Source organism: Glycine max, chromosome 8 (assembly GCF_000004515.6).
Source record: "Glycine max cultivar Williams 82 chromosome 8, Glycine_max_v4.0, whole genome shotgun sequence".
In the NCBI taxonomy this organism is placed as follows: Eukaryota; Viridiplantae; Streptophyta; class Magnoliopsida; order Fabales; family Fabaceae; genus Glycine; species Glycine max.
The window spans coordinates 18,895,521-18,911,538 of NC_038244.2; the positions used below are offsets into that span (position 1 = coordinate 18,895,521).

Consider the following 16,018-nt stretch of genomic DNA (forward strand, 5'->3'; position numbering starts at 1 on the left):
AGGTTGGGTTTTCCTTCCTTGCTGAGCTTGAATTATATACAAGGAATAACTTCTTCGGCTATGAAAGTATAATATAATTGTTCTTTGTTTTGCCCACACACTTAAAATATGCTACCCATGCAATATTCATGTACATCATATAGGATTAAAACAATTTGGTCCTATTTTTTATTTTAGTCCTTTATTTTTTTTCTAGTCCCGTAAAATTTAAATTATTTTGTTTTAGTATTTATTATCAAATAACAACATTTATTAATAACGTAACAATGACGTTTATAATTCATAGACGTTGTCAATAAATATGACAAAGTAGCTATATGTATTTTTTTTAATTACACTGTATTTTTAATCTTCATCAACTATTATGATGTCATTAAATATTTTTAAAAAATGAAAACTAAAAAATTTAATTTATCATAAAAAATTATGCATAATTATCTTGTGAGATCTTTGATGAGGTGATAAATCAATGGATGATTAATATCGTGATTATATTATTAGTTAACCTTGTTATTTGAGAATAATGATTAAAAGTAAATTTTATAGGGACTTATAAAAAAAACTTTAAAGGATTTAAATTAAAAAAATATATTTTATAAGTATCAAATTGTTATTTGAGCTATTTTTGTATATTGTATAATTCTTTTAACTTTTGAAAGTATTAACTAATTTTCTTTCACTTTATAATGATTTTATATTTTTAGTTTTTTAATTTTTCTATGATTTAATTAATAAATCTGATCACCTAGATTGACACCGATCCAAATATGATAGGATTAGTTTGATTGATGTTATAAGGAAAATAAAATTAAAAAAACTCGAACCAATTCAATTCTACGTGTTTACACTGCCAACATGTACTTGCACCGTTGAGGATTTAAGAACATATCAACGGTACTTTGTTTCTGCGCTGTGCTCTCCATTATTTTTGTTGAAGCACATCACCTTGGCATGGTGACACACATTTCACAGTTGCTTCAATTACTTCGTTTTGATTTGCCAGATGCATATTAACGTGACAGCATGCAACTCCCGTAATATCTGTTAGATGGATTTCGCTGGAAGTTTTCATAATTTGCTCCCACAATGTCAGCTACTTCTGATATAAAAATATAATTTTTTAAAAAAATTATATAAATAAAAATAGACTTAAAATACAAGTTTATTCTTCCTATTTTTTAAAATTTAGAATTTGATCTTTCTCTTAAAAAAAACATTTAATCCTCCTATATTTTAAAATTCATAATTTTAATTTCTTATTTTAAAATAAAGACTTTTAATCATTCAATTTTATAAAATTTATAATTGTGATGATTCCATAAAATTCAAAAAACATTGATCGATAAGAAATTAATCTGAGATAGTTTAAATTTAATGATGTGATACTGTTTAATTTAAGTTGTGATCAATGTTAATATATAGTTAATACTTTCAATGATTAAAATTATAAATTTTACAAGAATGAAAAATTAATTAAATATCTCTATTTTAGGATAAGAAAATTAAAATTATGAATTTAAAAAAAATAAAAGAACTAAATATTTCTATTTAAAATAAGAGATAATAATTTTAAAAAATAGTACCACCAAAATTACGTTTAAGTGATCAAAATATTGGTTACATTTCTTTTCTTTTTTTCTTTGCTCACCGTGTTAATAATATGAAGTATTTTTCAAATTTTTCTTTGGCTAATATCTGCTAGAAAACTGTCTAACTATTTAAAGGGTTCTCAAATACTTACAATAAAATTTATGAGGCTCAAATCTAAAATTTTACTAAAAATTAAGATTCGAACTTACTTGTACTCAAACTAACTATATGTTATGAATGTAAAAAACTAACTACATGTTAGTCACACTTTTTAATCTATGTTTTCCTCCTGGATACGCAAATAAAAAGAACAGGGAGAATAACTTATTAAAACATGTTCAACTTTGAGTTTCATAAAATATTTTATTTTATTCACATAATATTCAATTAGTTAAATAGAATGTGAGCTATTTTAAATTATTTATATTTATATTTGATTCCTTACAATAAAAAAATGTGAAGTTTCGATTGGAAACGGGTACAATAAATTCCTGAACGTGACGTTAATGCGTTTCCACGAGCTGGTGAAGATTTGGAGAATCAAACTTAATTGGAACATTCAGAGACAATATAAAACACAACATAAAAATATATATTTCCTAAATATTCATTTATATGCATCACATGGACCCCTTTAACATACAATAAATTCCTGAACGTGTCGTTAATGCGTTTCCACGAGCTGGTGAAGATTTGGTGAATCAAACTTAATTGAAACATTCAGAGACAATATAAAACACAACATAAAAATATATATTTCTTAAAGTGGAAATATTCATTTATATGCATCAGCATCACATGGAGCTCTTTAACATATAATTCAACACACTTCAGTTGACATCACCGACACGCATATCCAAATTTATTTCATACAATCGAAGGACTTAGCAAGCATATCCTTCTCGATTATAAAGATAATAAGGCAAAGTCCATTATTTCTTTTTAATTATATTGTTTATTTGGAGTTATGCCTTGAGAAGATGAGCATCAATATCTTTAGTGCATTTGTGGACGTATTCAATGTAGCCATATGGAGGATCAACTTCCTCACCAATCCTCTCATATTCAATTGTCCATTTGATAATAGCACTGTCATTTTCCTTATCAATCGCTTGAAAGATGAGCTTAAAGACCTTAAACTGATTATCAATGTCTCCATCGAAGAGCTTGTAGTTGATTGTTTTGTTCTCTTCATCAACGGATTCAATACTCTCCTTGCAAGTTGTAACCTTGCCATCTGTTGTTTCATAAGCAATCAAGACCATAACAAAAACATTGTACAAGAATTATACAAAAAGAAAAAAAAAAAAGTTTATGAGGAGTTTTAAGAACTCTCTCTCTCTCTAATAAATTCTTTCTCAATTCTCACATACTCTCTTTCATTAGTTAAAATTGATTGAAAATCATAAAATTATGAGTGTGAAACTAATTAGACCTAAAAAAATTGTAATTAATAATATATTTCAGAAAATAATAAAATATGTATTGGAAAAGTGTGCTCATTATTTCTCTACATTTATAAAAAAAAAAAAAATATTTCAATTTTGATCTTAATCATCCCTTTATATAATTTATTTTCGTTTAGAAATTAATATCACCATCGTGTGTATATTTTGGCTTTAGTCGTCATATCAAGAACCGATAATTCCAAAACCAAAAGAGTTATGGCTTATTAAACTTTTAAAATATAGAAATTTATAATTCTAAAACTATAAGAGTTAAAACTAAACCTAGTTAGAATTATAGAAACTAGAAATATATATTTAAACTTAGGAAAAAAGAATAATCTACCCATCATTTTCGTCTGCATATTAATTACCTATGGTATAAGTCCAGTGCTTGACCGACTCATTGTGATGCCAGTCTTCACCATGATGCAGCTCGGTTCCATGAATTCTATCAGTAAGATTTTGAACGTGATGAAGTTGTGTTGTGAAGAGGTTGAACCACTTTGCAGCGGTTGCCTGAACACCAATTTCAGAGCTGATTTTACCAGCAAGGGACATGATCAAGAAAAGAAGCAAGTAATATATAGAAGCAAGAAATCAATGGAAAGAACAAGGATGAGGGTGAGGAAGAACATTGCCTCCTTGTCCTACTTTTATAGAACATCATTTACCAATTCCTGACAACACTAATTAAATTATGGAATCACTTGCGATAACCAACAAAAAAGGAAAGTAGCTAAACAAATCTTTTGAGAATTCTTTAATAAATTAATTTAGTATGTAAGAAATAAAATTGCAAGTATGTAATTTAATTTTTAATTTTATTAGTATGTAATTCGTATTTATTATTTATCATTTTAAATTTTTAGTATGATATTTTTTTTTCAAGTAAAAGTGGTAGAAGTACACCACAATATCATGATGGGACTTAAAAGGATTATTGCACAAATTTAAATTACAAATAGTTTCACCCTTTCGCAATAGTCAACTAGTCCTAAATTTTTTAGGAGATATTCCTGAACGTGATTGTCGACTAAGCAAAAAGTGGCGTGAGAAAAATTGTTCAATGCTGTAATTTTTTTCTAGATCTTTTTAAGAATATCTCTGTAATTTGTTCTTATTTATAACTAGCTGAATGCACGTGCGATGTATGGGGCGACATTTTACTATAAGTGACATAAACACCACGTAGATTGTTTGTAAAAAGGTTTGATTATGTTGCAAACTTTTAAAAATTGCAGGAAATAATATGAAACAAACCTAGAAAATAGATAAAAATTAAAAACAAAGATGACCATCAAAAGAGATAGATTCAAACGATAAATAAAAAAAGTTATAAAAAATGTTTCTGGATGTATAAACCAAGTTTGAGTGTGTATTAAAAGTTTCACTCATCAATTGTATTGTTAAACAACAATCAATAAAATGAATGTGTAAAGATAAACATTAATATTATCATATTTTCGTGCATCATTAAGGAATGGATAACGAGGAAAAAAGAAAAACAAAATTAACACGTTCACAAAGGTCACCCAATGAAAAAATAAAAATAAATGCAAGACAAAGAAGTGGAAGTTCAGATCCATGAATTTTCGTTTAAAATCCCCGAAGTAGCAACGATTGGGCAAATAATAGGAAACATGTATGAGAAAAAACATAATAAAGTAAATTGCATATCATTCGGGCTGTAAGTGGTATAAATATTGTGTAGATTTATGTAAGGAGGTAGTTAATATATTGTTGGATACGCATGTCAAACATTGTTATCATGATTCCATGTAAATAATGTGGCAAGCAGTGCGGGTTTTAAAATGATATTGTGAGAGGGATAAAAATACTAACATTGTTGGATGATAACAAAAGAAAAGATTGTTCAATACCGTAAGGTATTTAAGTTTGTTTGTTTAAAAATACAAAATAAATTTGTTCATTGAAGAGAAGTCAATCATCAAGGTGGATGTCCTCCTTGTCCCATTCAATATCTTTCCTGATCAAAAGCTCCCCAGCATGGTCATCAAACCGGAAGTAGAAGACAACCTCATCTCCGGCCATCAATTTTTTTTCATGAAGGTACTGGAACCATGGGTCAGCAATAGATGGCACACCATCGTGGATGGGCACCTGCCATTGGGTGCATTTTCCTAGGCCCCGCTGAAGCGTAACATATTTTTTGGAACCACATACAAATCTGGAAGCCGTTGCTAGAAGAAATTGTATCAACACCAAAAAGAATGGTCATACAATTTGAACAATTTTTTTATTTCCCTTAATTTCTCGCACTTTCCTATTTCCATCCCGTGCTGATGCACGAGCTAGAACTTTACTGTTAGTGGTATAAATATTATGTGAACAAAAGACTCAGATGCTTATTAAGAACAAATTTTAAATCACGAAACTGGTATTTTTAAAATCAAATGTATATGAATATATGAGGAGGTAGTTAATGTTGCTTCAATCCAAGTTTAATTTCAGTAAATTTGCTATCACGATTCCATGCAGATGAAAAGAAGTCAGTCTTCAAGGTGGATGTCCTCCTCCTCCCATTCAATTTGTTTTCTGATCAAAAGCTCCCATGCATGGTCATAAAATCGGAAGTAGAAGACAACTTCATCTTCGACCATCAATTTTTTTTATCAAGATACTGGAACCATGGGTCAACAATTGATGGCACACCATCGTGGATGGTGACCTGCCGTTGGGTGCGTTTTCCTAGTCCCCGATGAAGCGTAATATATTTTTTGGAACCATATAGAAATTTGGAAGCCGCTGCTGGAAGAAACTGTATCAACACAAAAAAGAATGGTCATACAATTTGAACTATTTTTTTTATTTCCCTTCATTTCTTGCACTGCAAAAAGCTTCTCCCCTTCCTTTCCTATTTCCATTTTTTTTTCATTTTCCGTCATTTCTTCATGCATTAATTATGGCACAGTTATCACCACACCAAATATGCGCATTTCCTTATTTTATTTTCATTCCAATCATTTCTACCTGTTGTGCATTAATTGTGGCACAATTATCGACGCACCATGTCGATACACAGCAGGGACCTTCTGTCTGTGGGAAAAAAATTCCCGTGGGAAAAAAACCAAAGCTATACATAAAGAAGACAGAGTTTTTTTATAAAAAAAGAAAAAAGGTCTGCCACGTGTCGCAATGACCTTAAACAGACAGTCAAGGTCTTGTTTATAAGGGAAAAAATTCCCGTGGAAAAAAAACCAAAGCTCTCCATAGAGAAGACAAAGTTTTTTTTTTAATTAAAAAAGGAAAAAGGTTTGGTATTCCAAGTTGAGTATTAGAAAGTTGGAATAGTTAATGTCAAGCTACATGTAGGTAATAAAGTTTGATTTTAAGGTAACGTGTTAATATTATAAACATTGTTTGATATTGTTAGGAATAAAAGAAAGGATGAACAATTAAAATATGTGAATCAAACAATTACATGATTGGATAATATAAACCTCACTAAGTCATGAAACATGAAAACACCAAGGCATGAAACACCAAGATGCAGGAAAAAGATATGAGATAAATATAAGTGTTGGCTGTAGCTCGTGCATTTAAAGTGTTGGCTATGTTTTTTTTTTTTGTCTCCTTTTTTATTGAATCCCCTCTAACATAAATTAAAGAAAGCAATTCTTGTTGCATGAAGAAAACATTGAGATTCCTTAAATGTTTTTTAATTATTTATAAATCACCTTTCTAATACTTTCTCATACACTTGAACAAATGTTCACAGGAAAGACACACCTAATACATGAATAAATAAATAATAAGTATGTAGCAAAAATGATAATTAATAAGTAAAGATACATATTAAAAATAGAACATTTTTAGTACAAATAAAGATATTAATCATATTTTTAGCCTGGACACTATAAAAATAGACCAAAAAAGAGAATATTTCAAATTGATTCTTAAGTACATATCGATGAAAAGGCCTATTTAATATTTCTAACGTTTTGTTTCATTGCCAGTTTTATAAAATAAACTTTTATTATTTTAGAACTCAACGTGCTAATAACCTTACCAAAAGATTTTTAAAAATTAGTAATTCAAATCGTGCTTCATAACTAATATAAAAAATGTGTATATTTTGAGAGTACAAAGTATTAATGAAATATTATTTTATTATGTATTAAAATTGAACCATTGGGATCAGTGTGTATATATGGAAAATAAAAAGATAACAACGATGCAATATCATTTTATTATGTATTAAAATAGAATCATTGTGGTCAGCGTGTATATATGTTTGAAAACAAAAAAAAAAACAGCTTCTAGTGACTTTCCAAATAGCGATTCAATTAATTTAACATATACAAAATTAATTCAAATGGGAAGATGACATGTGGTAACCTCATGTTAATCATGTAATTAATTAAATCGTAATTAGTTAATCCAAAGAATATGTTTGATTCAAAATATACAATGATTCAATTTTGATTAATTCCAAATAATTTTAATTTTGTAATATTTAAATTGATAGTATATTAGGAATAATTCAACGGCTAAATTGTGAGTATTTTCCTATACTAACAGAATATGATAATTAATTTGAAGATTATGATTATTCTCATATCTGAACAAAATATTTAAAAATGATTGTTAAGTACCTTTTAATGGTTTTTATAAATTTTTCTAACTTTGTGTTTGATTTGTAGTTGTATAAAATATATATACTTTAAAATATGAATTTGATTGATTCAAAAATATATTGTGATTCAATTTTGATTGTCTCAAACAATTTGATTGATTCCAGATAATTTGTAATTAATCGAAATAATTTTTAAAAGGGAAAATAACATGTGATAATCGCATGTTTTAATTTTGATTGATTCCAAATAATAAATAATAAATACAAGTAATTTTTTTGTATTCATAGTAACATATCATTATATTGAATTTGATTATATAATAAATCAAATGTAATAATGACAAAATTATGATACAATGATTCATCAATTAATTACGTGTATATTAATATTTAATGAATTGTTATATATAGTAATCAATCATTTTATGATAATCAATGTAATGAAACTCATTATTTTTAAGATGTTGAATAATTGTATGTCACGATGATTTGATTCAATAACAATTAAAATAATTATAAAAATTCAATCAAAATAATATGTTTACTATTACTATTAGCACCAACATTGAATAAATTAAATAAATATTAATTTATTACATGTTAATAATTGAATAAATAAATTAATAATATAAGTTAAAGTATTATATATTAACCTTAATGATATCATAATTCAAATTAAAAATTTGAAATTTTAAAATCTTGCATGATGAGTTTCAATTTTATAAAGACATTAAACATAAAATGTAGAGAAAAAAATCTTTAAAATTGCAACCAATGCATTTCAGAAAACCATCAATTTGCAAGCTCCTTTTACTTCCAAAATCCTGAAATTGCTATAAATTAAAATAGAGAAAGAACAAAATGTGATAAATAAAATACTCTTCACTATATGTACCTCTCCTTCATAAATCGGGTTTATAATACTGGAATCAATTTTCGTAACGTCGTTATCATCAAAACGAAAAGATCATATCATACTTTTAATGGAAAAAAAAATTTCATACGAAAGTGAAATGAATAAAATTACTAATATTAAATAATTCAGTGTAACTAATATAAAAGATGTGTTTTCAATTTACATTTTTCAGTAAATTGTAAACAATAAAATGCATTGTCTGGAAACCATAATGAATAAATTACAACTTTAAACTGTCAAAATAAAGTAACATAAAAATTTCTCCATCAATCAAAATGGGGTCATCATCACTCTATTTTTCTCAGAACATGGTAACTCTTGTTCACCTCCTCAGTTGCAGGAGCTTCACCATCCTGTCAAAACAGAAATACTGAATGATATAAGAAACAATCTAAGGCTATCATGAAAACTACAAGAAAAACAGAACTTTAATAAAGAAAATCACAACTGATAAAATCCAAATATACTCAATTTTGTTTATGAATTGATAACAAAAAAAAAAAAGCACTCGGTATCATAAAAATATATCAACTTCGTGAAAATGTCTTTGATCACATGGGTACAATAAAAATGACTTCAAGAAGACATTTTTATGATATCTACTTCGAGGTCCATATATTTTATTTATGGCATTCAAACATTTTTTGATGGAAAGTATCAAATCAAAATACAAATTTAGATAATAATAATAATAATAATAATAATAATTAAACAAAAAAAAGCACTGGGTAACGTTACCCACATATCCTTACCCCATAGCTGCAGTTATGTAAATTGCTCACAACATCTAGACAAAACAAAGGAAATATATAATAGATATTAGCATTCAGAAGGGAAAGTATCAACTTTGATGACAATGATTTAACAAAATACCACAAAAATCAGATACCATAAAAATGTAACAACTCTGCCGTGAAAATGTCTTTAGCATCGCCATTATCACTTTAGTAGCAAAAATAAATCAACAATAACTCTTGCAGCAAAAATGACATAAGATAATTTAATAAAAAGGGGGGGGGGGGAATATAAAAATGACACATTTATTCTTCAACACATTCAACACCGTCTTTAGCCTGTCGCAAAAACCAAACAACACAAAATCATACCACAAAAAATTAGACAAAAAGAAATGGGCAAAAAATAGATAAAAATGGAACTTTTATTCATCAACACCGCCCTATGAATCATATTGTTACAAAAAATCAGCAACAACTCTTTTAGCAAAAATTGTAAAAGATCATATTTAAAAAAAATAAAAAAGAATAGAAGAAAAACAAAAAGAAATCAGCAACAACTCTTGTAGCAAAAATGACAGAAGATACTTTTTTTAAAAAAGGAAATCAGGAAAAAAAGGAAAAAATGACACCTTTATTATTCAACACCTACAGCACTATCGTTAGCCTGTCTAAAAAATCAAATCACAAAATCATAACTCTTGTAGCAAAAATGGCAAAAGATAATTTTTTTTAAAAAGGAAATTAGGAAAAAAGGGAAAAATAACACTTTTATTCTTCAACACCTTGAGCATTGTCCCAAAAATCAAACCACAAAAAATTTAGACAAAAAAAACATGAAAAAAAATAGATAAAAATTGAACCTTTATTCTTTAACATTGCTCTGTGAATCATATTGTTGCAAAAAATCAACAACAACTCTTGTAGCAAAAATGGCAGAACATTATTTTTTTAAAAATAAACGAAAAAGAATAGAGTAGAAACAAAAAGAAATCAGCAACAACTCTTATAGCAAAAATGACAGAAGATAAATTTTTCAAAAAAGGAAATTAGGAAAAAAAAGCAAAAAAAAATGACACATTTATTCTTCAACACCTTCAGCACTGTCGTTACGAACTTGTACTCATGTAGAAAACAAAATAAAGGTAGAACACCCAAAAAAATCTAAGCTTTTGTGTTTACGAACCTGCACTCATGAAGTTTTTGGGATAAAAATCGCAACTTTAATGTGTTTTTTCACCTTCTCTGCATACAACATGCCAAAAAATATATTGAACCATTACACCACCAAAAAATGACGAAAACACAAAAAGTTGGGCATAGGAAGCAATGAGCACGTTGGAGAAGGCTCAGGAACACAAAAAAAATTTAAACTTTTGTATTGCGAGAAGTCAGAAAACAAAATAAAGGCAGAACACCAAAAAAAATTTAAGCTTTTGTGTTTTCGAACCTATAGTCATGGAGTTTTTGAGATAAAAATGACAGCTTTAATGTGTTCTTCCAACTTCTCCGCATACAACATGCCAAAAAATATATTGAACCATTACACCACCAAAAAGGACGAAAACACAAAAAGTTGAGCATATGAAGCAATGAGCACGTTGGAGAAAGCTCAGGAACACAAAAAAATTTAAACTTTTGTATTGCGAGAAGTCAGAAAACAAAATAAAGGCAGAACACCCCAAAAAATTTAAGCTTTTGTGTTTACGAACCTGTACTCATGGAGTTTTTGAGATAAAAATTGTAACTTTAATATGTTCTTCCACCTTCTATGCATGCAACATGCCAAAAAATATATTGAACCATTACACAACAAAAAAAGGACGAAAAACACAAAAAGTTGGGCATAGGAAGCAATGAGCACGTTGGAGAAGGCTCAGGAACACAAAAAAATATAAACTTTTGTATTGCAAGAAGCCAGAAAACAAAACAAAGGCAGAACACCCAAAAAAAATTAACCTTTTGTGTTTACGAACCTGTACTCTTGGATTTTTTTAGATAAAAATTGCAACTTTAATGTGTTCTTCCACTTTCTCTGCATAAATAAACACACGTCTTCTACCATTGTAGTTCAAGAGGGAAAAAGAGAAGAAGAAGAAGAAGTGAGAAGTGAGAGAAAGGGATTAGCACACAAATGAAAAAAAAACATACAGGTTTGACAATAAAAAGGAGCAATAAAGAAGTAGAAAGGAAGTACATTGTAGAGGAAACACACGTCTTCTACCATTGTAGTTCAAGAGAGAGTAAAAAAAGAATAGAGGAAGAAGAAAAAATGAGGAGTGAGAGAAAGGGATCAGAAGAGAATGGGAATGGGAAAAGGTGAACGGAGTGAGAATGAGAATGAAATGGGAATGGGAGAAGAAGAGATGAAAAAACCGGGCAGGACTCATGGAGGGAGGCAAAATAATGGGAAGAGGAAAAGAAGAAAAGCAAAAAGGGAAAGAACACGTGAATTGAAGTGGGAAAAGAAGGATTGAAGGGTTTATTATTTTTTTATTGGACAGGTGTTGGCAGGAGATACAACAGGCAGTCAGGGCCTTCTTTGTATATAAGATAGAGATAGAGATGAATGTAAGTACAATTATAGGAAAACATAATAACGCATAATAATGAGAATAATCCCTAATTATCAGTGAAATAATATCTTTTAACATCTCTTTAAGTTTATTGTTAGACTTAATCAAGTTTGAGAATTAGAACATTGATAGTTTAGAGTGATAATATTTCAAATTTTTGGTTATGAATCATGTTTGAATGATTTAAGATTAAGTTTGTATGATTCGGTGTTATGTTTAGATTATTTAAGAATGAATTTTTAATTTAATTGTAGTAATTTTTAATTAATACTTTTATTTGACTTTAAACATAAATAAAGTGTAGGTAGTTAATGAGATTATAGGTATATATAAGCACCCAATGGGTATGGAAAACGAAGATTTTGTTACCTACATAGGCATTGGGGTGAGTACATGTATTTTTTTCAAACTCGGGTATGAGGATCTATATTATAGTATCTACCCATTGTGATTCCTAATCACAATTGTGAGCTATCCTGATTGAAAATTTTGATAAATAAAAAAAAATTCATAACTACTTATGAAAAATATTTTTTATTTATAAAAAATCTGCACCAAATGTGTTAAAAAATTGAGAGCATGAATATATTTGACAAGACATTTGGTTATCTTTTAGATTTTTTACTAGTTGAAAAATTTATTTCATTATTCGGTAAATAATTTTTTTTTACTAGCTTCTAGTATTTTCTGAAATATTATCTGAATTAATATTTTTTTAAATGATAGCTTGTAACTTTTAACTTTTTGTGTTTTTTTTTTCTATTTTTGTCATCAATATATTTTTCAAATTTTCTGATTATCTTTTTTAAATAAATCATGATTTTATTATTTTTTATCATTTTACACTTTTCAGCTACTTCAAAAAATAATTTTAATGAACACTTAAATTATAATAAGTTAACTTTTCTAACTATTAACTACTTTTTAGTTAATTTTACCAAATCCATAACTAACAAAATTAAGGAGGAATGAGTGTTAAAATAATGAATTAGTGATAGAAAATGTAGAAAGCTAATATTAATAAATGGACCCTTGGCAACTTTAGGCCTTTTAAGTTGGGACCCTTTACTTTTTATTTATTTATTATCTAATGCATTGCTTTTGTCACTAGCTTTTCATTACATCGTGGAAGTGCTAATCTTGTTACCGCCGATGGAATACAGGCTTCTTATATATGGGAAATTTTGGAATGAAAATATGTGTTTGGTGGGTTACTTTTACACATTGATCTACTTATTTTAATACATAAAAAATATCTACTTATGAATAGTCAGCATCTACTTGTAATATATGTTTACGTAATTGTGAATAATTTATTTAACGAAAAAATTTATGTTGGATTTTTATTATATATAAAATTTACTTAGATTAGGAGATTAATCTTTTTTTTAATGGGTTGAAGGAAACCATGAGTTTAACCTAGGAAAAAAAATGAAAATGTGTGTTCTGTTTTATTAATGGTGAATTCGCACCAAACAAGATTTTAATTTTTTGTATTTATTCTCACATATTTCTATTCTTTGGCCCACCTTATGCTAAGTTTAACTATACGTTATTAATATTTTTTAAAAAGTTACAAAAATTACTTTTATATTTACTTGGTTCTTAAATATTTTATACACTTGCTATAAGACAAACGAATAATAGTACCATAATTACAAAGTTAAAAATATTTTTAGTATAAATATAATCTTAATTTATATTATCATTCTTAATGACAGAAAACCCGGCAGAATAACTTATTAAACCACGTATAGCGTGAGTTCCATCAATAACTATATTCTATTCAGACATTATATAATTTATATCATACACGAACACGAGACACACGGGACAATATCTTATTAAACCATGTAAACCGTGAGTTCGATCAATTATTTTATTCTATTCAGATATTTTATTCTATTCAGATATCTTATTTTATAATTAGTGTTGTTACATCTAGCTATATGGAAAGTATGCGGGGCGGTTAAGGTTTAAGAAAATAAACTATCTTACTCACTATATCAAATATATAAAAGCATATATTTGAACATAACTAATTTCTTTGAGATTAGAGATTGGACGCAGAACAATTTTAAGAAGAACTCAATTCATCCCTCTCTTTCGTTATTGAAGAAAATTGGTTAATACTTAAACCTAAAACAAAAACACGTGCAACAAATACAGTAATAAGTCGTAAAATAGAAAATCAATGAAAATGATAATGAAATCAAGCTAAAAAAAATGGAAAGATGCATACAACCTACCACAAGTACTATGCATATGTGATGTAAAATGTAACTCGATCAATTTATTTTATGCAATACTACAGATTTTTATTTTTATTTTTTACATTTCAAACAATCGTAAACCTTTTCAAAGTTCAATGATGTTTTTTTTTCTTTATGATGTTAATTATTTAATATATATTTTTACAAAATTATTAGTTCTTAATTTTTTACTCGAATCACAATATGTTCTATTTTTTAGTTAAATATTTTAAGTTGAATAAATTTAAAAGGATCGATACTTATTCATTCTAACATATTTTCTCTTGAATAAATATCCTTTATATTAGAAAATTATTTTTGGTTTTAATAGAAGACTTAATTCTTAATTTCATCTTTTAGTTTTATTAAAACGTTCAATTAGGGTTCTTGAGAAGTGTGTTGGGGAATGGAAGGAAGGGGGTGATGATTGATGATAAAGACTCTCTTTCTTTCTCTCTGAGATGGATTTGGGAAAGGGAGAAGAATATGTGCAAGTGGTTTAGGGTAGGGTGTATTTGCGAAACACAGAGGTTCTAGAAGTAACTTGGGTGTTGCGAGGAAAACAGTTTGATGCTGGTGGCGGCGATGGGGGCTTTGGATTCCCAGTGGAGGAGGGATGCATTCTTTACATTGTTTTTTAAAATAATAATAAATACACTCAAGATTAAAATTTAATTTTATAAATTTTATTTTGTTTTATTTTTTAATTTTAAAATAATAATAATAAATATTGTGGTTGTTGAAAACAGTCGTTGTTCATGAATTTGAACTGTCGGTAACTCAACGTTGTCGGATTCTATTGGACGGAAAGGACTGGATTAATTATTTTTAAAAATTGTAAAATTTGATTGAATTTTTTTAAAAATATTGAAACCTAATTAAACACTTTAAAATATTTAAAGGATCAAATTGAGTATTAAAGCTTAATAAAATGAAAAATGATGCAACACATAGGATTCTCATGCTTAACATATTGGAATGTTTTTATTTCAAATTTGTAAGTTATATAAAATTTTTAATTAGAATTAATTTGATCCATTTTTTCCAACTTAATTTATGATAACGTTCTTCCTTCTAAACTCACTAATTCTACTTTTTAAACGAGTATATATATATATATATATATATATATATGATTGTTATCATATCATATGTAAATTATCTCAGCAAATAATAAGAATCTCTTCAAAGAAGACAGAGTTATGTATAATGTCTAATAAAATATTATAAAAAGATAATAGTAATATTTATTCATATTTAACGATATTTTTTAAATGTTTTTAAAAACTTTTAAGAACATTTTCACTTCGTAAAATATTGTTAAAAATCACATGTTTAACCGTGTTACATGAATATTTATGCACATGTTTTATGTTTTATAAATTAGTTTATAAGTCGGATGATACTAAATAAGGAACAAATATATTTATTTTAACAATATTATAACATAAATTATAGAAATTTAATTTAATCGTGAAATTTAAGCCTTACGCATGTTATTCAACATTTTTATTTGAGTTTCATTTATATGCCTTTATGCATGTTATTTTAGCCAAGAGGATTGTTTGGATGCAAAGGGATCATAATATAAACATTAAATAAGAAAATCTAAAGATTAAAAGGGATCACAAATTTAAAAAAAAAAAAAATTCATATTTATCCAGTTTTTCTCTCCATCAAAATTAAATATTGTAATTATTAATTATTGATAATAACAATAATATATTTCATAAGAAATTTTTTTATAATAGCAACAATAACTGTAATTATTTGTTAATAATAACATCAATATTTAGTATGCATAATGAAAAGATCAACATTTGGTAAAGCATAATGAAAAGTTCTATACTTGAATTCGTGTAGTCCATTCGAAACATTTAATCTAACAATTTAATTATGAATTCA

The 16,018-nt window shown here is 27.2% G+C and overlaps 1 protein-coding gene across 1 annotated transcript; it reads right to left on the reverse strand.

Annotated features, from left to right (window-relative positions):
• Window positions 1-2,320: 2,320 nt before the first annotated feature.
• Window positions 2,321-3,664, reverse strand: LOC547541 (SRPBCC domain-containing protein). Its single transcript, NM_001251147.2, has 2 exons — window positions 3,410-3,664; window positions 2,321-2,827 (listed from the first exon to the last, which is right to left on the reverse strand). The coding sequence occupies exons 1-2, from the start codon at window positions 3,594-3,596 to the stop codon at window positions 2,556-2,558; spliced, it is 459 nt and encodes a 152-aa protein (NP_001238076.2). The 5' UTR covers window positions 3,597-3,664; the 3' UTR covers window positions 2,321-2,555.
• Between the last annotated feature and the right edge of the window lie 12,354 nt (window positions 3,665-16,018).